Source organism: Panthera leo, chromosome B1, assembly GCF_018350215.1.
Source record: "Panthera leo isolate Ple1 chromosome B1, P.leo_Ple1_pat1.1, whole genome shotgun sequence".
Taxonomy (NCBI): domain Eukaryota; kingdom Metazoa; phylum Chordata; class Mammalia; order Carnivora; family Felidae; genus Panthera; species Panthera leo.
This window is the reverse complement of record NC_056682.1, coordinates 164904193-164931506: the sequence shown is the minus strand read 5'-3', so window position 1 is coordinate 164931506 and position 27314 is coordinate 164904193. Positions and strand designations below refer to the sequence as shown.

Sequence of the window (27314 nt, the reverse complement as noted above, 5' to 3'; positions counted from 1 at the left end):
TAACTCAGTCAGAGAAAGACAGATACCATATGAGTTCACTCATATGAGAAATATAAGAAACAACACAAACAGGGGAAAAAAAGACAAGTCAAGAAAGAGACTCTTAATTATAAAGAATAAACTGATGAGGGGAGGTGGGGAGGGGGATGGGTGAAATCAGTGATGGAGATTAAGGAGTGCACATGTGATGAGCCCCGGGTGATGTATGGAATTGTTAAATCACTATTGTACACTTGAAACTAGTATAACATTGTATGTTAACTATGCTGGAATTAAAATTTTAAAATGGAAAGAAAAAAATAACTCTTTTGTCCTTCCCTGGTTTCTAGTTCAACATAATATTCAATGAATGTTTATTATATAGAAATAAAAACGCCTCCCTGTATTGCTAAGTTAGCGTGCTCAGGAAACTACTGCGACCAGGAATCCTGGGTGTCTAAAGCAATCAACTCAGGAGCAATCAACTCTTGAGACAAAGGTAGTTCTCTCACACAGCCTGGAAGGTGGGATGTGGTGTGTGCTTTAACGCTGTCACCCTGATGGCTGAAAACATCCTTTGGTGCTCCTCTGCTGTGGGCAGGGAGGGGAGGTGGGGAGGGGCAGCCTGGTTGGAGCCATGATTACCACTAGCTCCTCACAGAACCTTGTTTGTGCTAGCTGCTAAGATGGGCCAGACAACTGCTTTTCTTCGTTTTGCCGACCCAGGGTGCTGTTCCCCATGCAGTAGATGAGAAAGCTGAGGGCAACCTGAGTGAAGGGCATGGAGGTAGTTAGGGGGATCACTCGGGTACTGGATAAAGTACACACTGTGAATAATTAAACATTTGGTAATAAGCAATCTTCAAAAAGCATTCCCAAAGGGCCACAAATGAATCATAACAAGTTTATATGGACCCATCGACGTTACTGCTGAACTGAATCTCCTCGGTAACCAGAAAGCAATTTACCATGCACGAGTCGACCGTGCCGGACTCATAGCCGGCACATATCATCCGGGTGGTGATGGTCTTCATGTCAAAGTAGGACTGGCATTGCTCCAGAGAGATGATGCGGACTTCTCCCTCTTGCAGCTTAAAAGGCACTAGATTTTTTAAAAAAGAAGAAACACAATATATAAGAGGGTAAAATGACTCAAAGATGATGCTAGCTATATATGAAATGATTACATCTGTATGCCAAGAGAACCATAATCTTTACTTAAAGTGTCGTCTCAAAGACAAGTCTTGTTTGGCGTCAGAATCTTCCAATTAGAAGTGTTGACAGCAATCATCTCATCAAACCCCTTTATTTTTACCAATGGGAAAACTGAGGTACAGGCTGGTCAAGTAACTTGCTTAGGTAACTTGCCTCATGCTTCCGCCCCCCCCCCCCTTAATATATCCTGCAACAAGAACAACTACTAAAATGAAAAGGGAAACAATCAAGCCAAAGCACTGCCCCCAGATGCGAGGCTGCTGGATCAGTGTCAGCGGGGCATGCCAGCCCCCTCTGCTAAGGTACAGAACACCATCTGGTCTAACGGGAATGATTGCTCTATCTTAGGTTTACAGAATACGTCTCATCATGTACTGCCATAGCCATTACTGGAGGTAAGAACCTTTAATCCTAGAGGAGATGACAGGGAGATGTTGAAAGGGACAAAGCCATCCCTACTGTCAGCAGAGGGAACATGTGAATTCCATCTTGTTTCTACATTGTCACAGAATACTAACGGATTTCTTGGAGCATAATCTTTTGTTGTTTAGACCTTCTACCAAATTATACACATTGTTCTCCTTTTAGATAGTGATGATAAAGCAGTGCCTATGTACAGGACAGCTTATAGGAAGAAAGAGTCATGTATGGGAAAATCAGTGTGACGGGAACAGTTTCAATGAATTGTGCAAAGAATAGTGATAAGAACCATCACCAACATTTACTGGGTACAGGCCAGGACCTGATCTCAGCATTTTCTGGGCCTCTTGTCTTTAATCTTTGCAATTATCCTGTGAAATAGACAGTTGCTATTATTTTTTTCCATTTTAGAGTAAGCTAGAAAGTCAGGGTCAATCAAACCTTTCTAACTGAATTCGGACCCCTGGTCTTCATGCCATGCCATATATGTGGTCTGTGTGATGCTACATGATTGCTGTGAGTTTGATGTGGATATTGTGGAAACACAAGTAGACACAATATAAAGCATATTCTGCTGCTATATCACATCACGGTACTAATTATAGCTTTGAAAAACCAAGAGCCACAGGGATCGTGACATCATATGTCTGACACCGCCTTCAAAGGTCTTCCATGGGGGCTCTTCAGATGGCATTGACTCATTTCTATCGTTTAACTTTTTCTTTCTGTCCTCAAGTGATCACATAGAAAAGAAACTCAACTTAGCCCATAACTTTTCTGACTAAATTTTGAGAAGAAGAAAAAAACTGTCATTCAAATCGGCAGTTGCTAACATAGATAACAGGATATCAATATACATCGGCATTCCCGAGAGCCGTGCTGGTGTTCTTGATACAGTTGGGGTGGCCAGCGCTTACTGTAAAGCAAATGCCTCACTGATTACAGTCTTATTCTAAACTTTTAACAGGTCCAACAAAATGAGAGAATCCATTATGGGGGCTGGGAGTAGGCAGTACCAATTGCTTAATTTTTGTGTTTTGTAGGTTTCAAGCATCTAGAGAGCCCAACTATTTCAATCAATTTAAACAGGCAAATGGCAAATCAGGTTTCCTTCTGGAAGGACTTACAGCTTGTTATGGATGTTGACAAGACCAAATCATAACAGAGAATTGGAAACGTGACCATGCAGCCTGACCGCAGGACTGAAACTGCCTGATCTCCAGAGAGGGGACTCCCAGTGAGAGTGACTTGGCCTGCAGAGTGCAAATCACTGGTAGAGACGGTCTGAAGCCAGGAAGATAAGCCTTATCTCACAGGGCAGCCCCAGGGCATCGGCAGCGGCTCCCTGGAGAAAGAATCTGGGGTGCAGAGAAGGATTTTTGAGGCTGTATGTGAGCCTGGCAGGTTCAAGTACCATGAGGTGCTGACACCTCCATGTGCGTGGCAGGTGGGTGTGACACGTGCACCTCGTCTTTGCTATTTGTGGCTACACTTTTAGAAGTGAAAATGGGAAACTGGCGCCAATGGCTGGGCGGTAACACAGTGTTTTCCAGGGACAAACTGAAAGGCAAGTGCTCCTGAGGACGGTGGCTTACTTTTGTTGCCCATATGCCCCCAGCCTGTGATGTAGCAGTACGTATCCGGTTCCAAGGACTGCTCTGTGCTGGGTAAGCAGACCGGCCGCACGTAGATGGTTTCATTGATGTCTTCGCTTAGCTCCACTATGCTGATGTCATAGTCGACCACAGCTCGACTGTAGCGAGGGTGGAGGATGATGGTCCTCACCAGGCGCGTCTGCATAAACGTCGACGGGTGGTCTAGGTTGTTGATGCCAAAGACCACTTTCCAGACGGCAGCGCTCTCTCTCCTAAAATGATGAATTCAAGAGCTATTAGCTTAAACTCAAATTTACATTTTAAAATGTACATGCAAATTTTTTTTAAAAATTATTTATTTATTTTGAGAGAGAAAGAGAGAGAGAGAGTGAGGAGGGGCAGAGAGAGAAGGAGAAAGATAGAATCCCAAGCAGGCTCCGTGCTGTCAGCACAGAGCCCGACATGGAGCTCGAACTCATGAACCTTGAGATCATGACCTGAGCCGAAACCAAGAGCCGGATGCTTAACGGACTGAGCCACCCAGATACCGCTAAAATGTACATGTGATTTTTAAAAATATTTTGTTTATGTAAATAATGGCTCTTTCCCTGCACCTCTATAATGGCCTGAGTTAATTTGTAAATAGGTATTCTTGTAGAAAGACAAGCTCGTGTTTCTAGAATGGGGCTATTTTGGAAAGCAAAATTTGTTCAGTTTGGAAGGCAGGCAGGGTGGTTTCTTGCTTCAATGAGTGGGAGAAATAATAAAAAGACATGAAGAAGAAAGAGGAAATTCTGGGGCATGGAGAGTCCTGAAAGGTAAGTGAATAAAGTGTTTTAAGGTGGGAGTTGACTAGAATAATCCCAGCAAGTGCTCAAAAACAATGCAGTCTTGTGAGCCTGACCACCGGAAGTTATGGTAACCTTTTTAAGCCTTTGGCTTGAAATTTTCAAAAGGTTCTTCCAAAAACTTGCCATTCCTTGGAGGCACTTGCTGCTTCTTGGAGGAATTTCTTAGTCTTGGCTTTTTATTCTCCTCCCTTTTCATTTTTCCTCTTGTCTCCTCTTCTTCTCTGCTCTCAAGTCTATGTCAAAGTGCCCCAGGGCTCTACTGTCAGTCTTCTTATTCCATACTCATCCCCTTGAAGATTTCATCTAGTCCAATGGTTTTAAATGCCACCAAATCCTGGTAACTCCCAAACATGTATCTCTAGCTCCCCCCTCCCCCATGAGCTACAAATTTGAATAGAGAATCATCTACTCAACACATTTGCTTGTATATTCAACAATAGCTAAGATTTTGTAGTGCTTACCACATTTTTGACAGTGTTCTAAGCATTCAGAATGCATTTTACAGGTATTTAGTACTTATAACCATGTGACACAGTTGAAACGTCTTTCTCTTATCTCAACATCCTCTGCATCAGCAAATCTTCACCACTCCACTTTCAAATATACCCTGAATCTTGATGTTTCTCCCTCTTCCACAATCTATCTTAATGTAACCACTGCCAAGTGCTTGGACCACTGCAATGGCCTCCCAAAAGAAGGCCCTTCTACCCTTAGCCCCCTGAGCTCATTTTCCTCATGGCAGCAGAGTGATCTTTTAAAAACAACATTAGAGGGGCACCTGGGTGGCTTACTCGGTTAAGTGTCTCACTCTTGATTTGGGTTCTGGTCATGATCTCACAGTTCATGAGTTCAAGCCAGTGCAGGGATCACTTGGGGTTGTCTCTCTCTGCTCCTCCCCTGCTCTCTCTCACTCTCTCTCACTCTCTCTCTCTAAAAATAAATAAATAAATAAATAAATATTTTAAAAAATTATATTGAGTCCATCTCATGCTCATAATTCTCCAGGGAAATTGAATCACACTGGAGACATTGTAGACTTCTCCCCATGGCCCCTGAGCTGACTTGCTCCATTCCAACCCCAAGAACTTTCTAGTTTCAGACATGCTGAGGATATCCTCAACCCAGAGGCTCTTCCCTTTCTGTTCTCTCAGCTCCCATATGGTTCCCACCTTAACTCCTCTTCTTTGAGGTCTCAGCTCAAACACCACCTTCTCATAGCTGTCCTCCTTGGCCACCCAGTCTAAGCTCTATTCTGTCTCCATCACTCTCTACTCTTGACCCTGCTTTAATTTTTATCTCATTGGTATCAATGACATCAACACAGCTGTTTGTCTATCCTCTGCCTTGCACCCAGCATAGAAGTTCCATGAGGCCAGGGACTTGGTTGGTCTTATTCAGTGCTGTATTCACAGGCCCCAGGAACTAGTATGGAGCAGGTTCTCAACAAGTATTTGCTTAATGGTGGCTCAATGCACGTAAACACTAGTAAAAACTTTTACTAATGGCCACCTAGGCAAAGTCTATTGTTCGTCAACCCTTCCCCACCCCCTCTACCTTTCCCAGTTCCTCCTCCTCCAGAATAGGCCAGGAGCAGAGGAGTGGAGAGGACCACAGTGCTAGCAGAGCTTTCCTAGTGGACACCCCCTTACATGGTGTTAGCATAAGTCAGCCATGTCAACTGTCCCCACTTGGGAGCTTCCTCAACTAAAGCAGGTTGATTTGACCCACTAGACAGTTGTTTTTCAATCCAGGCTGAACGCTGAATCATGTGGGGAACTCTTAAATACTGATTTTCTGGGCATCACCCCACATCAGTTGAAAGCTTTAGGCTAGGTGGGGCCTGGGAATCAATATTTTTAAGAGCTCTCAATGGACTCTCTGACAAAAACTCACCCACATTCCTTCTTTCCTTTGCATGCTTTTCTTTACTGTGTTTTCATGCATGGCAAAGATTCAAAAAGTTGGTATTTCAGGAGGGTTAGGAAAGAAGTGGCCAAGGTCAGCATTCAAACTGTTTACAGCTTTGTTGGATTCTTGGAGTACACTCTACTAAATGACTCTTCTAAAAAACATAGTCCATGAGTTCTATCCTTTTACCATTGTAAAGAAAAATAATTTTAGGCTATATGAACAGGAATTGATGTCATTCTTTGAATGCAGATATAGATATAGATATTAGCTATCAACATGTAGATAGGTATAGATATATAGATAGTTATATAGCATCTCCTCCATGCCAAACATGGTGCTAGGGATTACAATAAGCAAGATATGATTCCTGCTCAACAAACTTCAGAACTGAGTGAAGATGAACAATTAAGGAAACAATCATAGTAAAATGTAGGAAGTGATACCTCATGAGCATTTCAAGATGATATTACAGAAGAATTATTTTTCATTAAAGAAGGCTATCACTCAAAGAACATGTCTTTCTTTCTCTTCCTCCCTCCCTCCCTTCCTCCTCTCCACCCTCCCTCCTTTCCTCCCTTCCCTCTCCCTCCCTCCTTACCCTCTTTTCTTCTTTCTTTCCTCCCTCCTTTTCTTCTTCCCTCTCTCCTTTCCTTTCCCTCTCTCCCTCCCTTCTTTCCTTCCTTCCCTCTCCCCACTTTTCTCTCTCCCTCCTTTCCTTCTTTCTCTTTCTCTCTCCTCCTTCCCCCTCCTTTCCTCCCTTCTGTCCCTCTTTCACTTCCTCCCTTCCTTCCCTCCTTCCCTTGTTCCTTCCATTTTTCCATCCTACAGAAGTAAGTGCATGACCATTTGAGAAATTCAATATTCCTTTGAGATTCTATCATTTAAGGCATCTGAAATCAAGCAACAATTTATTTCAAATTTATGCTTATTTAATAGCTCCTTGCCCTTGATTCAGAGCTACTAAATTTTGTTTATAACAAATACTCATCCATTTGCTTAAATCATAAGCAGTATTTCAAATAATTGAACACTGCAAATTATTTGTAACAAGATGAAATAGCATCAATTTCAGACTTAATTACTGTATTGTGCTTAATATAATTCTAACAGTGAAAAGTAAAACTGCTAAATTTTATTAACCGTATCTAGTAGTTTCTTGCTACATAAGTTACGGTCTTTTTGGAATTAACATCCACCAAAAACGAACAGAGTAACATACGAAATTCACATAATTTTTGTAATCTGTGAGATATTGTTCTTTTTACTTTTTGTTATGAGTGTGATGGAAAAAAATAAAGTCTCTTTTAATGTTTTTTTTTTTTTTTCCCAAGGCTGGCAGAAACCAGGAAAACCACAAGCTGTTGTTTGAAATGGACATGTGAAGTGAGGGAATTGTGTATAAATGGTAAATGGGCATATTAAACACATGCTGGAAAGAATGAGTCAGGAATAATAGCAGAGACAACCCCGTGTTGGTGGAAGCAAAAAGAGGAAAGAAAATTTAGAGTTTCATGAATGCCACGGGAGTCTAGTTTCAGTTCAAAATTACCCTGTGGAGAAACACATAAGAACAAGGAGGTTCACCTGGGCGGTTTAGTGAAGCGTTTGAATGACAAAAGAAAAAAAGGCAATTATAGAAGCTGAAAATCTTCAGCAAAAGGAGGATTTTTTTTCAAACTGAGCTGTCAGACATCAAAGCATCAGTACAGAGAGCTGGTGCATCCTTAAAGAAGTTTCTGCAGAGACCCGTCATGTTCTGGGAGGGATGAAGCAGGCAGAGAGGAAGCCCAGTGAAAATCCACCAATCAAATGAAAATGGCAGATGGAGCACCTGGGTGGCTCAGTCGGTTAAGCTCCAACTCTTGATTTAGGCTCAGGTCGGGATCTCAGGGTCTTGAGACCTAGCCCCATGATGAGCCCCACACTGGGCTCCGTGCTGGGCATGGAGCCTGCTTAAGAATCTCTCTCTCTCTCTCTCTCTCTCTCTCTCTCTCTCTCTCCCCCCCCCTCTCATTGCCCCTCCCCCAACCCATGCATGTGTGCACTCTCACTCTCTCTTAAAAAAATGGCTGAGGAAGACATTAAGAGACCCCTTTTCTCCTTTCATTCTTGCCCCAGATGTTATTTCCTTGTCTGAAATTCATATTTAAGGTCTAATTTGCTTCGTGCCTATATGACTGCTTTAATAATGGATACACTCTACAGAGAACATTGAGATGATATGATTTTAACCTAGAATTCTTCAAACATCAGCTCTAGAGAGAAAGCCCAGCTTCATACACATCTCAGATGACATTCAGGAAAATTTACACGAAATTGCAGGCACAATGTCTCTGGTCGTCAGAACTGGTCACTTTGGTTTATAATTTGCCACCCTGAATTCTAGTTTAGACACAAAAATGCCACATTTTTACTTAATTCAGCTAGCCAGCTTTAGAGATTTTCTAACTTCTTCTCTTAAGAGCACAAAATTTCCCTTTCTTTCACCCTTTCTGATTTTGCTTTAATATCTTATATTTAATATTTATCATTTTAAGAAAAGAAAACTAATATTTATAATCAACACCTGTGATAGAAATCACCCTAGTTTTTACAAGTCTTACTACAGAAATAGCACAGCTAAATGGTGATTTTGGAGGTAGTTTGAAGGGGACCAAATTTGCACTAAGTAAAGAAATATCACATGATGGCATCATTGTTGTTCTACATATCTTACAAACCTCTTTTAATATTGTACTCTGTCCTTGGTATTTCTAAAGAATTCTCTGCAACACACCTGGTAAACAGACTTTAGACTAGGGTGATCGCAGAGTGAATGTGTGAAGGGACTGGATACAGGTCATAAGTACAGTGTGTCAATCATAGGCTCTGTCTACCGTCCACATCTCAGCTCCTGCTTATTGCTGTCATGTTGGAATGCTTGGTGTAACCTGACCTTTTATTTTTTTGAATGTTCAAGGGAAGCCAGAGTTCTGGATTCCTTTTATGGAATCCACAGTTTTAAATGCTGGCCAAACAACAGCAATACAATGGGCAAAAAAAAACCCAACAGCCTGGATTTTATTAGTGTAAGAGTTCTACTTTATAGCTTTCCAAGTATTTCTATACACAATGTTTCAAGTTATCTTCTTACCAACTGCGAGATGTAAATAGGAATTCGAATTCCATTTTAGAGAAGAGAAAGCAGTGACTCACAGCAGATGAGTGACTCATCTAAAGTCACAGAGACAGTAAATGATGGTGATAGACCAGAATGCTGGTCCTTTAAACCCCTAGAGCACACCCTTTCTACCAAACTTCTCTGAAACAAAGAGAAAGATCTACAGGCATCTACATAGGAATCAGGTACTGGCCACAGGAAAGCATGTAACATGGTGGAGACTCACTGGTGAGATAGCAGGAAGATATCTTCTTTTTCTTGAACATATCATCCCGCCATGATGGGGAGCTAGCCACCAGCGGTAAAATTACAGAAGGTGAAAAATCCTGTTATCCCATGGTCCGAAAAAGCAAGAGAAGGGGGTAGTCAGATACATATCATAGACATTCAAGAATCAGATTTCAGAATGTTTTGGAAAAAAAAGGCAGACATGATAGTGTGCCCTGGGACTCTTAAAGCAAGTATAACTCAGGAGACATGAGAGAATTAAAGTGCCAAATTCTGATGCTACTGTCACAAGTGACTGCAGTAAGAAAATGAAGAGTCATCTAAAAAGCAAATGTGACTGCACAAGGATCCCAGAGCTTTGCAACTGGAAACTATCACAAAAGACTGGCATGAAAGCATAGTAACTATTGGAAAGTCTTTGTCATAGGCTGAGCAGTGGTTTGTTTAAGTAGGAAAAAAGTAGGAAAAATAAAAATGGCTTCTCTGCAAAATAATGTGCAAGAACAAGGAAAGGGGAAAATTTCTGTCTGTGGCAAATAATATTACTAAAGAACTAAGACAAAACAGAACTATTGGAAGTTTCCTTTGCTTCCAGTTTCTCCATTCAAAGAGAATCTTCTTCAGACAATATGCAGAAGATTCATCTTTCCATTTGATAAAACATACAGGGGCTTAATACATTACAATGTTGAACAAATGTGTGGTCTAAGATTTGGGAGGACTCAGTGAGACGTCATTGATCTTCTGTGAGATATATTAACATTTCTAGTTCCCCACAAGTTATAGTCCTAACTACTCAAACAATTGCATCTTTGAAACATCTAGAAGATGAGTGGCTGAAAGAAATGAAAACACAAGGATGAGGAAGACAGTTCATGCCCTCATGGAGCTTTTATTCTACTTAAAGAATATATAAAGAAGATTATCTCAGGCACTTAAAAGTGACAAAATGGGAGAACTTGATAGATGACTGAAGGGGGTGGGGGTTCACTGTATCCAAGATGGTTAGGGAAGGCCTTTGACAAAGCCATACTTAAATAGAGACTTTAATAACCAGAAGGAGGTAGCTTTGTGGCTCTAACTGTGAAAACAGCAAGTTCAAGTGTCCTAAGGTGGATATGAGCTTGGAGGATTTCAGGGACATGAAGAAGGCTAGATGTCTGCAGCCCAGTGAACCATGGGAGTATAGGGGAAGATGTAGTCCAAGAAGTAGGACTAGATCTTGAAAGGCTATGATGAGAAGATTTTACTCTTGCTACAATGGGAAGCCATTGTGAAATTTTAAGTAGGGGGAGCAACATGGTCTGATTTACATTTTAGAAAGATCACTATCTCACCGTGTGGATAGTAGACAATAAGGGAACAAGAGAGCAGTCCAAAAGACCAGACAGGAAACTGTTTTAATTGTTGTTGTGGATTGATTGTGTTTCTCTCTCAAATCCATATGTTGAAGTCCTAACCATGGGTCCATCAGTATATGACCTTTTTGGAGATAAGGTCTTTACAGAGATAATCAAGTTAAAATGAGGTCATTAGGATGGGCCCTAATCCAATGACTGCTGCCCTTATAAAAAGGGGAAACTGTAGATAGGGATGCACACCAAGGGAACACTATGTGAAGACAAAGGCAGAGATTTGTGTGATGCTTCCACAAACCAAGGGATACCAGAGATTGACAGCAACCACCAGAATCTAGGTGAGAGGCATTCTCTCCCAGCCTTCAGAAAGGACCAACCCTTCCCATATCTTGATCTTGGACTTCTAGCCTTCAGAACTGTAAGACAATAAAGATCTGTAGCTCAAGCCACCAAGTTTATGGTATTTGGTTATGGCAGCCCTAGAAAACTAATACAATAGTGAAGACCTGCTATGATAATGACTTGGACTAGGAATATAGGGTGAAGATGGTGAGAAATGGTTGGGTTAGAGATATTTTGGAAGAAGATCCTACAGAAATTATTATTAAATGTGAGAGGAATTAAGGATAATTCCTAGGTTTGGTGAACCAATGGATCATGATGATTTTTACTGAGGTGGGGAAAGTTTGTGAAGCACACAATTATTTGATCAGTGGGAGAGGCAAGAAATCAAGTTTTGTTTTGGCCTCGTAAAGCAGGATGTTTATTACATATTCAAATGGACATCTCATCTAAGCAGTTAGTTATACATGTTTAAAGTCAATGGGTAGTAGTGAGGGGTGGGAAGAATCTGGGCTAGGATGGAGATATATGTTTGGAAGTCATGAAAAAATATGTGATATTCATATTTTATATTAAAATGTGATATTCAAAATGATATTCATGTCAATACTTGATCTTCATATTTGCTCACATATGAACACATATTTAAACCATATTATTAGATGAGCATAGATGGATAAGAAAGCCAAAAATTGGGCCCTTGTCTTAGCTTGGGATGGTATAATAATTACTGTAGACTGACTGACTTAAATAATACACATTTACTTCTCATAATTCTAAAAGCCAGAAGTCTGAGATCAAGGGGATAGCATGGTTAGGTCCTGGTGAAGACCCTCTTCCTACTTTATAGACAGCAGTCTTCTTGTTGTACCCTCATATGGCAGAAAAAGGTGGCAAGCTCACTTTCTTTTCCTGTAAGGACATTATTCCCATTATGGGGCTTCTACTTTCATGATTTAATTATCTCCCAACAGCCCCACCTCCTAACTTCATCTAATTAGTTTCAACATATGAATTTGGAGGGGAAACAAAGCCTGAGGTCCATAATAGCTCAGGAGCACTAAAGCACTAAGTGGCCTAAAAAAGGAAGAGATGGAAAAAGAGAAAGAAATAAGTAGGTCGGTGAAATAAGAGGAAAACAAGAACATTCTTGTTATTCTAAAATAAAAGTGAAGAAAGTATTTCAAGAAAGATGTAGTGATGAAATACTAGGGAGGGTTCCAATAAGTTGGAAACTGAAAAGTCACCATTGAATATGGCAAAATGGAAGTCATCAAAGACTTTGATAAGTGCCATTTTTGTGGTGACCCTGATGAGAGCTCGACCAGTGTGGGTTGAGGAGAAAATGAAAAGTGGAAAAGGGGAGACAGTGACTGTGCCGAAGTCTTTTAGGAGTTTTACTGTGAATAGTAGCCAAAATGGCCAGTAGTTGAAGAGAGATGGAAAGTCAAGAGAAGGGGGCTCAACTTAGTGATATCAAGGCATGTTTGTCGAAGAGAATGACCCAGCAAAAAAGGGAGAAACTGTTGATACAAAACAGAAATGATGATTTTAAAAATAAAGTCTTGAAAAAGATGAAGGAGGACATGATTGTCTTAAACAGAAATAGACATATCTTCCACCATAACTCAGGGGAAAGTAGGGGTTATGGCCATATTTACAGGCAATTTGTTGGGATTAAGGATGAGGCAAGGTGGAATATATGGTAGTGTCTGTTCTCTCCATGAAGCATGAGGTGAGACCAATGGAGGGTGAAGAGGATTTGGGGAGAGAAGAGAAAATGTCAGATAGTTGTCTCTGAGGGTAGAAAAGTGATCTTACTATGGAAGTAGATTAGAAGTGTTCCACATTGTTAGATGCTCATTTGAGACTCATGATCACACATTTTATGTGAACTCAGCAGTTGGGCGTGTGATATTCTTCAGCAATGTGGTTAGCTGTTCAGGTGCAGATGCAGAGTACATAGTAGGTGGCACGACTAGAAGAAACAAGTAAGTAACTACAAAGCTTAAGAGAGGAGGAGCTCCCATTTTCAGTGAGCCCCAGAAACTATGAGGTTTGGCCCATATTTTAAGCCCACTTCTGACTACATCCTAGACCCAGATATTTTCCACTGGAGAGAGGAGGGGAGAGAATATCTCCACAGGAGGCAGCACAGTGGCAAGAATGGAGTCAGGTCCTTGTCACCAAGGACTTTTCAAAACTACACTTGCTTATTCTTCAGTGACGCTGGAAAACAGCACCCCAGGGGACATATGGATCCAAAATGGAGAATTTCTGCTTTACTGGGCACTATTACTGATGGGAGTGGATAAAATTCCTCAAGGGAATAGAACAGAAAAACAAATTGTGAATTACTGGCACAGTTCATAGGCACCTAGAGAAAAAGAGGGAATTATGAGGACACAACATGATTTAACTTTTAATAAAAAGTCAGACCAAACCTCTCACTTCCTTTTCTGAGTGCAGTAACAGACTGTTAGATTAGGAGAGCTGGGTGAGCACAGTGACTTTGTTCTATGGAGAATGAGAGAGGGAGCTCTCCAGAAGGATGTAGAAAGATAACAGAGTAATATTAAAAGTCTAGCTGATGTTGAATGTCAGGGATGGTGCTGATCTCCACTCTTGGGTAATGTCCTCCCTGAATTCCGAAAAGCAAGAATATTAGGATCAGAAAATGAGGTATTTGCATTGACTCAGTTTTGGACATCTGCCTGGTCTGAATGGCAGGCAAATCCAGGGACAAAGACATTGAAAGTCTGGGTGAGAGGACTGAAGTGATTAGCCTGGCACACAAGGTTAACTGTGAAGAGGAGGGCATGAGAAGACTAGGGGACTGAAATCACTGGGGGACACGTGCAGACTAGCAGCCACAGTCCTGTTGGACAGAAGAGTTGGTTGGGTGAAATCACAGCATGGGTAACGTGGTGGGGTTAAGGGTTGTGGTCATCTAGTGAGGTGATCATTTTTTTATGTGCATTTCCTGGTGAGGAATTAGATGCTTCTGACAGTTACCACTTGTGTGCCAGCCTAGGAAGTCCAGGCTTAAGTCTTTCAGAGGCAAGAGAAAGCAAGAACAATGCATGTGAAATTACTCCTGAAAGTCAAAGTCTTTCTTGTTCAGCACTGTTGACGTTGAGTTGTTATTAGGGCATACGGGCCTTGGTCTGATCAGCTTCGTAACTCATGTTTTTAATTTTCATTTGGGATTTTTAAATACTTTTTCATAAAAGAGAAAAACAAACCTGTCTCTCTGTTTTTTTTTTTCTTTCTACCAATATAATTTAAAAAGACAGGCTTGATAAGACCTACAGATGGGTCATGCTGGGCCTTGCCAAAGTATGGGATCACAGTGTGAAGTAAAGCCCGTTAATTGCAGCAGTTGATGACTCCAGCAGGGAATGGGGCTTACAATGAGACGTTCTCAAAGCTTGCCGGCCACTGGAGAGATTGTACAATTGAATCAGTTATTAGCACATATTCAGGAGAAGGCTTATTTGAAGTTGGGCAATTTCTCGCTTTTTATGGACAGACCAGATCCCTCTTGACAGCTCTGTTAAGTCTAGTGTTCCATGCAATTTCACCAAGACCTTAGATATTATATCCATTTCCTTAATTGTAAACACATATTTCTTTTCTAATGCAAGGTTTCTTCTTAACTTTACAGAGCTGTCAATGACAGAGGAAGCTTGGATACCACATATGGAAATGACAAAAGTGGTTTATGAACCTGGTTTAGCTAGCACGTAAAGAGTACTGTTGGATTTATTTAGGTGATCATCTTTTGATGAATGTAATCTTGCTAGTATCATCTTCTGCTTATCACGGAGCTCTACACCAAAACTGGGAAAGGCATCTGGAAACGTCTGGCCCCTTCCAAAGCAATAACATTGTAGTGTATTTCCTGACACACTACACAGACTTTTCCAATTGCTTGGGGTCTTACACACTAAAAGTTCTCAAGAGGAGGTACTGGTTTGATTTTTTTATATTTTCTTTTCCCCAAACGAGCAATCAGCTGGAAATACACGTTTCCATCTTACAACTGTACTCTAATTACTTGTTTAAATGTCTGTCTCCTTACTAGGTTAGCACTTCAAGGAAGGAAACATGTATTCATCTCTGTAACCCCCATGTAGAGCTGAATATATAGGCTGGGACTGTAGCCCGTAGCAACAAGGACCAGTAGGTGAGTAGCTGTGCTTGAGAAGATGTATTGCAGTATTGCGAAAATGGTAGCAAAGTGGGACTAACCTGAATGTCCATCGACTAGGGGATAATGGAAAAAGTTATGGTAAATCTATATAATGGAATATCATTTAGGCTTGAAAAAGAGTGAGGGAGAGCCACGTCTATTAACCTAGAAAAAGAGTGAGGGAGAGCCACATCTCTTAACCTAGAGGGAGGTCCATGATATATTATCAAATGAGAAAAACAACTTAACAAACAAAAGCACAGAGTATGATTCCAAATCGTAAAAGTAAACAGTGGCACCCTGCGAAAAGTCTATGTGTTCACAGCTGTGAAGGAACACTCCCTCGGCTATCACAGGGGTTACTGTGGAAGATGATGAGAAGGGAGAAGACAAAAATACAGCAAATCTGTAAAATACACAAAAATACACAAAATGTAAAGATACTCATGCGATACTGCAAAGGGAAAAGGTAGAATGCACGTTTTCAGCAGTAATTTTTTAAAAGAACAGTTGCCCTTTATCGAGAGCTTACTGATCAATGTCAGGCATGGTTCTCAAGGCTTTGCATAAGACTATTTCACTTACTGCCCGCACCAGCCCTGTGAGGTAGGGACTATTATTTCCCTCATGTCATAAGTGAAGAAACTGTGGCCCAGAGAGGTTAATGAATTGACCCGTGACGACACAGCAAGTGGCAACGCTAAGAAAAAATATGAATAGGCAAAAAAAAAAAAAGAGAGAGAGAAGAAATTGCATTTTTTTCTAGAAATTAAGCTGATCAAATGAAAAGAATCAATTTGGTCAGGTGATAGAACTATGAGTTATTTTGTCTTGAATATTTGCTATTATTTAATATTTAATTTTACTTTGGAATAAAGTAAAATTATTAAAAATAAATAGAAAAAAAGGTGTGGTGATTTTAAAACATGCCATCAAATCTTCCTCCTACAGAGAGGAGAGTTCCTTGCTTCTTCCCTTTGGAGCTGAGCGGGGCTTGTGGGGGCTCCGACCAACCACAGAGGTGAGGTACGTGCCTCTTTGTGTGTCTTTGGAGGCTAGGTCAAAAAAGGGAACACACCTTCCTCCCAGCTCCCTTTCTGAGCAGCTGGTTCTGGGGGACCAGCCACCATGGTGTTGAGTCCCACATGGAGATAGATGTACTAAGGCCCCAGCCAAAAGGCAGCATCGACTGCCTGCCTTCCGATGGTTCTAGCCCTCAGCCTTAGAATCTTTCAACCAAGGCCTCAGACATTGATGATCAGGGACAAACTGCGCTGGCTATGTCAGGTCCAAACGTCTGACCCCCAGAATTGGATTTTTTGTTTGTTTGTTGTTGTTATTGTTTGATTTGGGGGTTTTTTTTGTTTTTTTTTTTTTTGCTTTTTTTTTTTTGTTTTGTTTTGTTTTTTGTTTTTTTGGCTCCTAAAATACACAGTCGATAGAACAGGTGCAGTGATATTTGTCAATTTAGGGTAGGGCTCCCCTTTATCTTATTTTTCTAGTCCCTTCAGGCATATTGTGATGATGAATTTTACATGCCAATGAAGTTAGGCCATGGTGCCCAAATATTTGGTGAAACATTGTTCTGGATGCTTTCGTGAAGGTATCTTGGGCAAGAGTAACATTTAAATTGGTGGACTTTGAATAAAGCAGACTACCCTCCATAATATGATTATCCTCATCCCATAAACTGGAGACTTTAAGAGAACAAAGACGGGTCTCCCCTGAGCAAGAAGAAATTCAGCCAGCAGTCTGCCTTTGCATTCAAACTGAACCTCTCCCTGAGACTCTAGGCTGCCAATCTACACCATTAGGTTTTGGACCCACCAGCACCCGCACAATCATGTGAGACAATTTCTTAAAATAATTTCACCCCTCCTCTCTCATTCTCTGAGAACCCTAATACACATATTGGGGTGCCTTTAACTCTGCTTCTCAAACTCCTCACAAATCCTTCCAGCTAACCTCACTATAGGAAACATAAATCCCCTCTGTTGAACTTCAGATGTAGTTGACGTATTTAAGGGGGCTGGAAAAGAGACTAATGCTAGCTGGAGAGCCAACCTTCTGAACCTCTTTCTTCCACTTCCCCCCTCTTTAGGGAAAAATCATAAACAATATGATTGCCAATAAGTGATCAGCACATACATAGGATGACAACATCAAGGGTAGGAAAATCTAAGCAGATAAAGGAAGTAAATCAACTGTGGCTTCTGCACTGAAGTGGCTTCGCAGAATTATATAAGACACTAAGAATGCCCAAGTGACAGAATGATCAGGTTGAGGCAAAGCCGAAGGATGGAGCTTACCCCTCAAAGCAGTGGGCAACCGTCAGGACCCACTTCTTGGCAATGAGGACACAGCCACAAATGTGTCCACTGGGTTCACTCTGCAGGGAACACTGCCATGGCCATCTTCCGGGACGACTCGTTCGACCCCCAAGGATCCTCTTGTTCATTCGGGCAGCAGGGCGGCGCCCACAGTCTACCAGGGAGCAGGAAAGACAGCGGGTGATTCACCAACAAACCCAGCTCCATGCTTGGATCTTTGCTGTTAAGTGCAAGTTATTGTTTTTGCCCCGAGCCAACCCAGTTAAGTTCGTATTCCATTGCTACACCACTAATTCTCTCACCTTGTTTAGTACACAGAAGAGAAATCTTACTTCTGCTCTGACAAGGCTGCCTAGATTTGGAAACATAAAATGGCATAGTGTTAAGTCACATATTTATCACTCACTTCAAACACTTTACCACCGAAAAGCAAGACATAGGTTCCACTGTTCCCAGAGGTTGTATTCTTTGAGTAATGATTATCTGTACTGGTGCAGGAATTCTTGAGGCAGGGCTATTGTCAAATACCACCTTGGAAATGATGGCATATGGAGGATGTTTACTTTTTTTTTTTTTTTAGTTTATTTAATATCATCATAATATATTTTCACATGTGTGGGAAAAGAAACTACTTTTAGCAAAGTCTCCCACATCATCTTGGCTGGTGGCACCGCCCAGAATATTGACTCAGACCATAATTTTCTTTTTTTTTTAATATGAAATTTATTGTCAAATTGGTTTCCATAAAACACTCAGTGCTCATCCCAACAGGTGCCCTCCTCAATGCCCATCACCCAATTTCCCCTCCCTGCCACCCCCCTTCAGCCCTCAGCTTATTCTCAGTTTTTAAGAGTCTTATGTCAAACCATAATTTTCAAAGTAAGGAGAGGAAGGCAAGGGAATTGGGTGATTTCTTAGAATCTCTAGTGAGAAAGGAGCATGTCAGATTTTTATGCTTAGGGAGAGGGTGTGGATGTTCAAAACAAGTTGCAAATAGTTTAGAGAGATAAAATATTACTTCAGAAAGTTAGAGAACAGATAAAGGAATTGAATATTTAGACTGGAAAAGAATCATGAAGATACTTGTAATAATAAAATGTGGATCTAGGGCACCTGCCTGGGTGACTCAGTTGGTTGAACATCCAACTCGGTTTTGGCTCAGGTCATGATCTCACAGTTTCGTGGGTTCGAACCCCACATCAGGCTCTGTGCTGGCAGTGAGAAGCCTGCTTGGGATTCTCTCTTTCCCTCTCTCTGTCTGACTCTCTCTCTCTCTTTCTTTCAAAATAAGTAAACTTAAAATAAAATTTTAATAAGTGAACTTAAAATAAAATTTTCTATGATTGGCTGACAAGAAGAAGGGGGTTAAATTTATTCCATGTAACTCTAGATGGCAGGATCAGAACCAGTCAGTAGAATTACAGGAATAATGGGTTCAGTAAAGAAAGACTTTTCTAAAAACCAGGGTTAACCTTTAAAGGTAAGAACATGGGCCATGTTTAAGCATCTATCAATGTGACTGCACAAGAGAATTCAATGTAGGGAATATTAAGTTTCAATCACAGAGTTTTCTTTCAACCATGAAGCATTTATTCACAGTATACATTTAAAAAAACAAAAGATACTTTGAGACGGTCAATGGGGCGCCTGGGTGGCTCAGTCAGTTAAGCGGTTAGGCTACTGACTCAGTTTCGACGGTTTTTGCTTTAGTATATATGATCTCACGGTTTCATAAGTTTAAGCCCCGCATCGATCTCTGTACTGGGGGCATGGAGCCTGTTTGGCATTCTCTCTCTCTCTCGCTCTCTCTCTGCCCCTCCCCCGCTATGTCTCTGTCTCTCTCAAAACTAAATAAACTTTAAAAAATTAAAAAAAAAAAAATACCGTGACGTGCTTAGAATCCTAGACCTCTCAGAAAAAAAGAAGTATCCCTAAATATGCCATGTCCACATTCCCTTTTGAGGATCTGCTATATTTTCATTTCTTGGTAAATTTGCATGGGGATATGTGTAATTATTTGTATCAATAAGTTATATAATTCAGAAAACACATGTTTGCTTTTTGCCTTCCCACAACCTGAAGTCCTGTCTCCTACTTACTCTCTATCTTGTTATCCTTAATTTCTTTGTAGTATTTCCAAATATCTGAAATTTATTTTGTTTACTAGCTTATAGTTTCTCTGTCTACCTATACAAGGTAGGTTTTTTAAGACCAGAGCAAGTGGACTTTCAAGGCTACTCGATTATAATTTCATTTTGTGTCAATTTTTCCCTCAGACTCTCCAAGTTTGATCAGTTCTCATCACTTCAATTCCCTCCTAACTAGTTCCATGTAGCATCTGTAGGATATTAGACATGAGAATTTACTTTGGATAGGATTTGAAAAAACTCCAAAATTAGAATCTAAGTTCCTCTTCCTTCACCATAATAGTTTCTGTAATCTTCATTAAAGAAAAATGTAATTAGCAAGAGAAAAGAATCTGTGTCTAGAAAGAAGAGATAAAGCCAAACAATGTTGAAATATAAAGGCCAATCACCATTCTATGGACGTTCTTTATTGATGTGATACATTTGGATTATGCTAAATTAGAAACAGGAGAAAGCCCCTGATGATAGATTCCTGCTCCATAATCCACTCTACACAGCTCTTGTGAAGAGTGTCTTACCCTTTTACCAGCAGTTCATGCAAAGTGGTCCCATTGAGGCTCTCCCAGTTGGAGTGTAATGTCAGCCACTCCTGGTCTTGCTCCTGTCCCTGTACCAATTTAGTCACAGATGGTTCTCTAATAGAAGGACAAATAACAATGAAATATTCAAAGCACAGTGATCTTTGACAGGCCATATCATTATTTAACACTCATTCTCTTTCAAAAAGAAACATTACAGGGGCGCCTGGGTGGCTCAGTTGGTTGAGAGACCGACTTCGGCTCAGGTCATGATCTCATGGTTTGTGAGTTTGAGCCCCGCGTCGGGCTCTGTGCTGACAGCTCAGAGCCTGGAGCCTGCTTCTGATTCTGTGTCTCCCTCTCTCTCTGCCCCTCTCTCACTCATGCTCTGTCTCTCTCTGTCTCAGAAATAAATAAACATTAAAAAAAATTTAAAAAAACAAACAAAAAAACCCAAAAAGAAACATTACAAGTCAGTATTTCAAGAGTGGGGGGGGGGGTTGTATTAGAAATTTGGCATGGAATGTGATCAATAGAAGAGGAAGCTACTAAAAGTATATACTAAAGCAATAAAAATCTCAACTGTTATAGCTATTTTAATCATGCTCTCCACTGACATGTACTTGAACTTTGTGAGGTGTTTGAATTCTAACATATATGACATAAAAGTTCCAATATCTCAAAAACAAGAGCAACTTCGGGCAGGGATCAAAAAAAGCAAGATAAAATTTATCTGCCTGGGATTTTTTTCTCTTCTCTTCTTGCCCAATGTAATCCTGCAATGCAGCGATACCTTAAAATGAAGTAAATAAAGTAAAAACTAAAGAAGTAAATAAGTAAATTGATTGCTATGTAATATCTATTTGGACAGCACAAAACTGTAATGATTTTTCTCAACATACTATAAAATCTTTATGCACCAAAAGTCAGGAAAAACTCTGGAAAATAGAAATGGGAGTTAAACACTATTATTTTCCTCTTTACCTGTCTTCTTAATCAACTTCTATGAATCCTTTTCTGTGAATATCTTATTCGATCATTCAAGTACATATGGTTACACCATATCCAAGATTGAAAACCTTGGGTTTTCAATCCAAAGATTGAAAATTGGGGTTCAAAAGTATGCAGGTTTTATGTAAAATATTCTATTCTTCATGAAATAATTGGCTCTTTTAGGCGATCTGTATTTGCCGAAAACCTTTTGCAGTTCCATCACCTGAAGCCCCAGGGTAGATGAGGTGGAGGAATGAATTTAGACAGGAGGAAGGAGGGCTGCTCCTAAACCTGGAAGGAAGATGATACTTTGCTGAAGTTGGAGGGGAGTAGAGACTTCAAATCGGATAGCCTCTATCTTTCTTTCCAAGTAAAAGGTGAGCTCCTCAGATGAAAGTTGGGGATGTCAGGGGCTCATGATGACGAGGAAAGTGACAGGTATATGGATTCGTTCCCTGGTGGAAGTGTTTGAAGAAACACATCAAAGATAACTGAGAACAATGGCAACAGCACTGACGGTTCAAATGAACCTGGAAATCCTGAAATTGTACCAGCATCAAGTCTTCATGCTTAGTGACTTTCTTTTCCAATAACGGATGGATGACACTTTTTGAAAAAAAAGAGGGGGTGGTGTAGAGGGCACAGGAAGGGAAGCAAAGTTCGGTTCAGTGGCATTGAAAGGGAAATGAACATTGCAGCTGATTATTATTTAAAAATTATTTCTAAAATTTTCACTTTATGAGATTTAACTAATCTCATCATAGAAAACAAAAGGAACAAAACCTTCCCCAAATCCTGTTACTTTTAAAAAGAGGGAAACCCTCTAAAGAGAACTGATGACAGAATAAGAGCCAAAGAAAAAAACAAAACAGAGCCCTTAATAATGAATGGATTCTAATCACTGGATGTTAAAGCAAAGAGCATGCACCCTGACCACACTTTAAGAAGAGTTCCACCAGATTTAAATTTAGTTAGAAACTTGAATGAACTGTGAGGTCGTTGAAGAGTTCACAAAACCTACTGCAAAACGAGGGTTTTCCTTGTCCTTGACCAAAATGAGAGTATGGCTTTCTGTTAATCTCAGAAGTTGCGTATGTGGAGGCATAGTGAGAGGGAAACTTTCAATGTCAGACAGAGGTCACAAATACCACTGACAGTATTTCTCCTGATACCTGCATCCTGAGAATTATGTTCTGTGGTAGAACAACTTGGGAGCCTCCTAAATCCAGGCATTTTACTGGCCAAAAGACAAAGGAAGATAAGCATCAGATTAAATTTGTTGTTTAAGTCATTCTTTAGGCAGGTATTTATAAGGCAAAAGGGATTTGCACAGGGAGGTCTATTCAGCATAGGATTTGCACTGATGGTGGATAGAAAAATCATTGCAAAGGAAACTTCAGTCTTTCAATCTGCAAGGCAACTTCAGTTACCCTGAAAAAAGGTCTCCACAGAGCAAGGCACATGGGATGTTTCTGCATTTCATTCATTAATCTCCAACAAGAAAGGCAATTTAGTCTGAATCTCTCACTTACATCAGGTGGAAATATAAGATTTAATTCATGAAATATAATTCATCATCAAGAAGAGGGGAATGTCATTACAAAAATTAGTTTCCCATGAAATTCTTAAATACTAGAATGCTTTTCATACACAAAAAACAAATCTTTCAGCCCCAGAAATGCCATTCTATGGCTCATTAAAAAAAATCAGGAAATTCATATGGTTGTATTTCTGCCATCATACAGAATCTGAGCATCTGTGTGATTTCAATTTTTAAAATTTTTTCTTTAGATAATTTTTAAAATTAAAAAATACTTACACCTGGAAAAAATAATACAAATTATACAGTGAAAAAATATTCTTCCCATTCCAGATGTATAGAAACAACCTCCATAAATAGCATCTGAGAGTATCCTTGCCAAGCTTTAGCTGTAATTCATGTATATATACATACATTTTTTTAGTCCATACACCTTGTTTTCTGTTGTATTTTTTTTTAATCTACACACCTTGTTCTGTGTTGTACTGATGATATTTTTATTTAGTGATTTATCTTGGAAGGCTTTCCGTAAAAATAGTTAACGTTTGTCAACTGCACTATTTTATCTTCTTTAATCCTCTGAACAATGTTGGAAAGTAGGCATCGTTATTCCCTTTTTCGGAGATGAAAAAATTCAGGTAAAAAGAGAGTAGGTACCTTGCCCAAGGTCACACAGTGACTAGATGGCAGAACTGGGATTTGAATCCCGGTGGTCTGATGCCAGAGGACCCCTCCTAACACTTCGAACACCACGTGGTCCCTCTTCATTAACAACACATGCTGTGTTCTTTTTACAGCTGCAGAGTTTTACCATTATATGGATGTACATACATTTACTTACCCAGCCCACTATTAACCCACAGGTAGGCTGTTTCCAATTTTTGTTACAACAAAAAACAGCAGTTAACCCTTTTAACTGTTCACCTTTGCCTACATGCACAGTTTCCCAAAATAAAAATAATTTCCTAGATATAAAAGTATCAAATCAAAATGGAAATCTTTGATTCATAGTATGGATTTTCCCTTCAAACACTAATGACGATTTACATACTCATCAAGAATATATGTGTAAGGACTTTTTAACTTTTATAACTATGCACATAGTGTAAATCATGCCATTAAAAGGTATCTGGAACTTAGCTGCTCAAATTTGGTTTGACAGTCAGTAGTGATTTTGACTTACCTTTTTCCATATTTTACCAAATTAAAGAAAGTCTGTTGGGTAGACAGCAAAAGAGCAAAACCCATTTTACTAGTAATTAGGCATCAAAGTCACTGTATCCTAAGAAAGTGTGTGCAGGGAATATAATCAACCCTGAATGTTTCTATAGCAGCCATGAAATCATATACAGAGAAAGAAAATAAGGGACAATCTAATCCAGTGCCCTCATTTGACAGCCTGACAGTCTGAGAAAACTGAGACACAGATACAGACCCATCCCAAACATTCGTGGGGGCCAAACATTTGTGAGTAAGGTACAAATGGAGGCCCACATAAGATAGGTCTACATATTTAGATGTTATAAATCAAATTCACAAGTTGTTAAAGAACATGTCTTCTATCTTCCCTTTTTTTTTCCCCCAAGATTTTATTTAAATTCAAGTTACTGAACATATAGTGTAGTATTAGTTTCAGGAATAGAATTTAATGAGTCGTCGTTTACATATAACACCCAGTGCTCATCACAAGTGCCCTCCATAATGCCCATCCCCCATTTAGCCTCACTCTCCTTCCCTCCAGCAACCCTCGGTTTGTTCTCTATATTTAAGAGTTTCTTATGGTTTGCCTCCCTCTCTGTTTTTTACCTTATTTTACTTTTCCTTCCCTTCCCCTATGTTCACCTGTTTCTATCTTGCCATCTTGACCAACGTATCTTTTAGGCTCGGAATATAGGATTTGGGCCTCTTTGGAACAGTGGTTTCAAACCCTGGCATTCATCATCACCTGGAGGACCCGTTACAACAAAGCTTGCTGGCCCCACTCCCAGATTCCCTGATTCAGTAAGTCTGAGATGGGGCCGCAAAGGCTACCCTTCTAACAAGATCCCAGGTGATACGGCCGCCGCTGGTCTGGGACCACACTTTGAAGACATTGGTTCAGATAGCAGACCAGGCTCCAGGTGGGCAAGACAGATTCCTTGCCCCATGGGGTGAGGCATGGCTGGGGAGGAAGGCCAGAGTGTTCACTCTATATCAGGGTTTCTTATCCTCGGCACTGTTGACATTTTATACCAGATAATTACTCACTGTGTGGAGTCGTCTGGTGCTCTTTAGGATTAGTGTCATCCCTGGCTTCTACCCACGAGATGCTAGTAGCCACCCCTGGACTGACAATTAAAAGGGTCTTACAGACGTTTCCAAATGCCCCTTGAGGGGCAAAGTTAAGCCTGGTGGAGAACCACTTCTCTAAATCATGGAGCCCAGGGCCAGGGCCCTCTGCTCTGGGTCGAGGGGCAGTACTGCACAGAAAAGCAAAAGGATTTCCAAATTTGCTTCTTGAATTGTGTGGCCATAAGACATATATATATTTAAAAATGTATAATTCTTCCTCTGCCCCCAAAATGAGAAGATAGAACTTCTCCAGAATTCTAAAACATCTTGACATTCTGCAAGGAATGACGCATGGATGCATTTCAAGGCTTAGGTGAGCAACCAGATCTCTAGATAGTCGGACCTGTCCTCACACGCTGAAGACACCCAGTGTTCAGTAATAAGGCATTCAATGCTTGTGTTATCCTTATGTTGGGGTTGCTCACTTAAACAATGAAGGTCAGCAAAATTCCCAGAAACCAAGGGCTTCTTCACTTTTGGCAGCAAGAGAACAGGGGAGGAATTACCTAGAAATGTTACACATTTCAGTAGCAGGGCAAAGTCTGTTCTCTTGTGGCTACTGCTGGGGAAAAATAATCTAAGTTTTCATCTTCAATACTAACAGTTGGTCTTGAAATATAAATGCCTAGTGTAGTAGACAAAATATGTTATTTGCTCTTCTAAATATCCTGTTCAGAACTTGGAACATCTCCACTAAACATTTAGCTCTCTGAATTCAGAAATATCTTCGTGAACACTGTCACATTATTATCTCTGTTTGGTTTCTATAGACTAGACATGTTATTAAAAAATTAGTTAAATTATTTTGTCAAATAGAAAGATGACCTGGAAATTCTGACAAGAAGGCATAATAGGTTTAAAACAAAGCAGGAATGAGTATCACTATAGAGTCATTTGTCTGGTGAGTTAGCTCAGCTTATGCTTTATACAGGAAAACTTCCCCCTGGTAGTAATGTTTAAAGGACAGCATAAAGTCTGAGTTAATTTTTCCAGTAAACTTAGCATTTCTAAAAATATTTTTGTTGAAATCCTAACTGAAGACATATAATTTTATTCATTGGTCTGTCTCAGAGGTAGAGTGTAAGAACTGTATGAGGCAATGAGCTATAGGTCCAAGTGACAAAAACTATCCCAAAGCAGAGAGGACAATGTTATGAATTTAAATTAAATCACAGTATTGATATTTCATAAAATTTAAACATCAATAAAACTAGGTATTTAATCCATATTTATCTAAAATTATAACATGAAGTAAAATATAAGTTTATAAAATTATAACTATTAACTATACATTATTCTAACATAAGTTAGAAAATAAAATTAATATCGAACGCCTGGGTGGCTCAGATTCTCTCTCTCTCTCTGCCCCTTCCTTGCTCTTGCATGTGTGTGCACTCTCTAAGTTAAAAAAAAATAAGTTAAATTAAATTAATTTTAAAAAGTATTGTTGAAAATAAACATGTCATTAAAAGTGAAACAATTAACCAATCATAAAAATTTTTAATTAAAATGTCATTTGATCGTTTTTACAATTCAATCTTATGAAGCAAATGGAGTACAATGGGGTCAAGTGGTAAGTATAGTTTTGAGCAAAAGTGTCTGCCTCTTTCAGAATGCACACTAGCCCAGGGCACTTGCATGGCTCAGTTGGTTAAGCATCCAACTTTGGCTCAAGTCATGATCTCACAGCTTGTGAGTTTGAGTTCTGTGTCAGGCTCTGTACTGACAGCCTGGAGCCTCCTTCAGATTTTGTGCCCATCTCTCTCTGCCTCTCTCTGGCTGATGCACTCTCTCTCTTTCTCTCTCAAATATAAATAAACATTAAAAAAATAAATTATTTAAAAAGAAAGAATCTACACTATCCAACTCTTTCCTTCGGTCCTTTGGTCTATTTTATGTGCAGAAAATTCCATGGCTTTTTTGATAACTTGTAGAAAACCTTTGGAAGAATTTTTAAACTCTTTTTAAGAAACAGATTCAACATTTTATTGAGAGTGGCTTGAGTTTAGTTTCAAAGAAAGTGTTTCCTCTTTGTCTTCACTTTTCAGTTGATCAATATAAAAGCAGGGATTACCAATTTCAACTACAATACACCATTTTTTTGTTCCACTAATTCAGAAAGACTGTGAGCCAGAGTAGAATTAATTTTTCTAACAGAAGTCTTGCTTTGTCAAGTGCCTGTTTTCTTCCTCCTCTTGAAA

At 39.9% G+C, this 27314-nt stretch overlaps 1 protein-coding gene across 6 annotated transcripts in view; it reads right to left on the bottom strand.

The window, feature by feature from the left end:
- The window catches only part of CORIN (corin, serine peptidase), a 250937-nt gene that overhangs the window by 9278 nt on the left and 214345 nt on the right, over window positions 1–27314 (bottom strand). For all 6 annotated transcript variants that reach the window (XM_042936456.1, XM_042936458.1, XM_042936459.1 and 3 more), the window contains 5 exons: window positions 20250–20366; window positions 17887–17936; window positions 17564–17738; window positions 3210–3481; window positions 948–1081 (listed from right to left, as the gene is read on the bottom strand). In XM_042936456.1, coding sequence (XP_042792390.1) covers window positions 948–1081; window positions 3210–3481; window positions 17564–17738; window positions 17887–17936; window positions 20250–20366 — 748 coding nt within the window. The remainder of the gene's footprint in view (window positions 1–947; window positions 1082–3209; window positions 3482–17563; window positions 17739–17886; window positions 17937–20249; window positions 20367–27314) is intronic.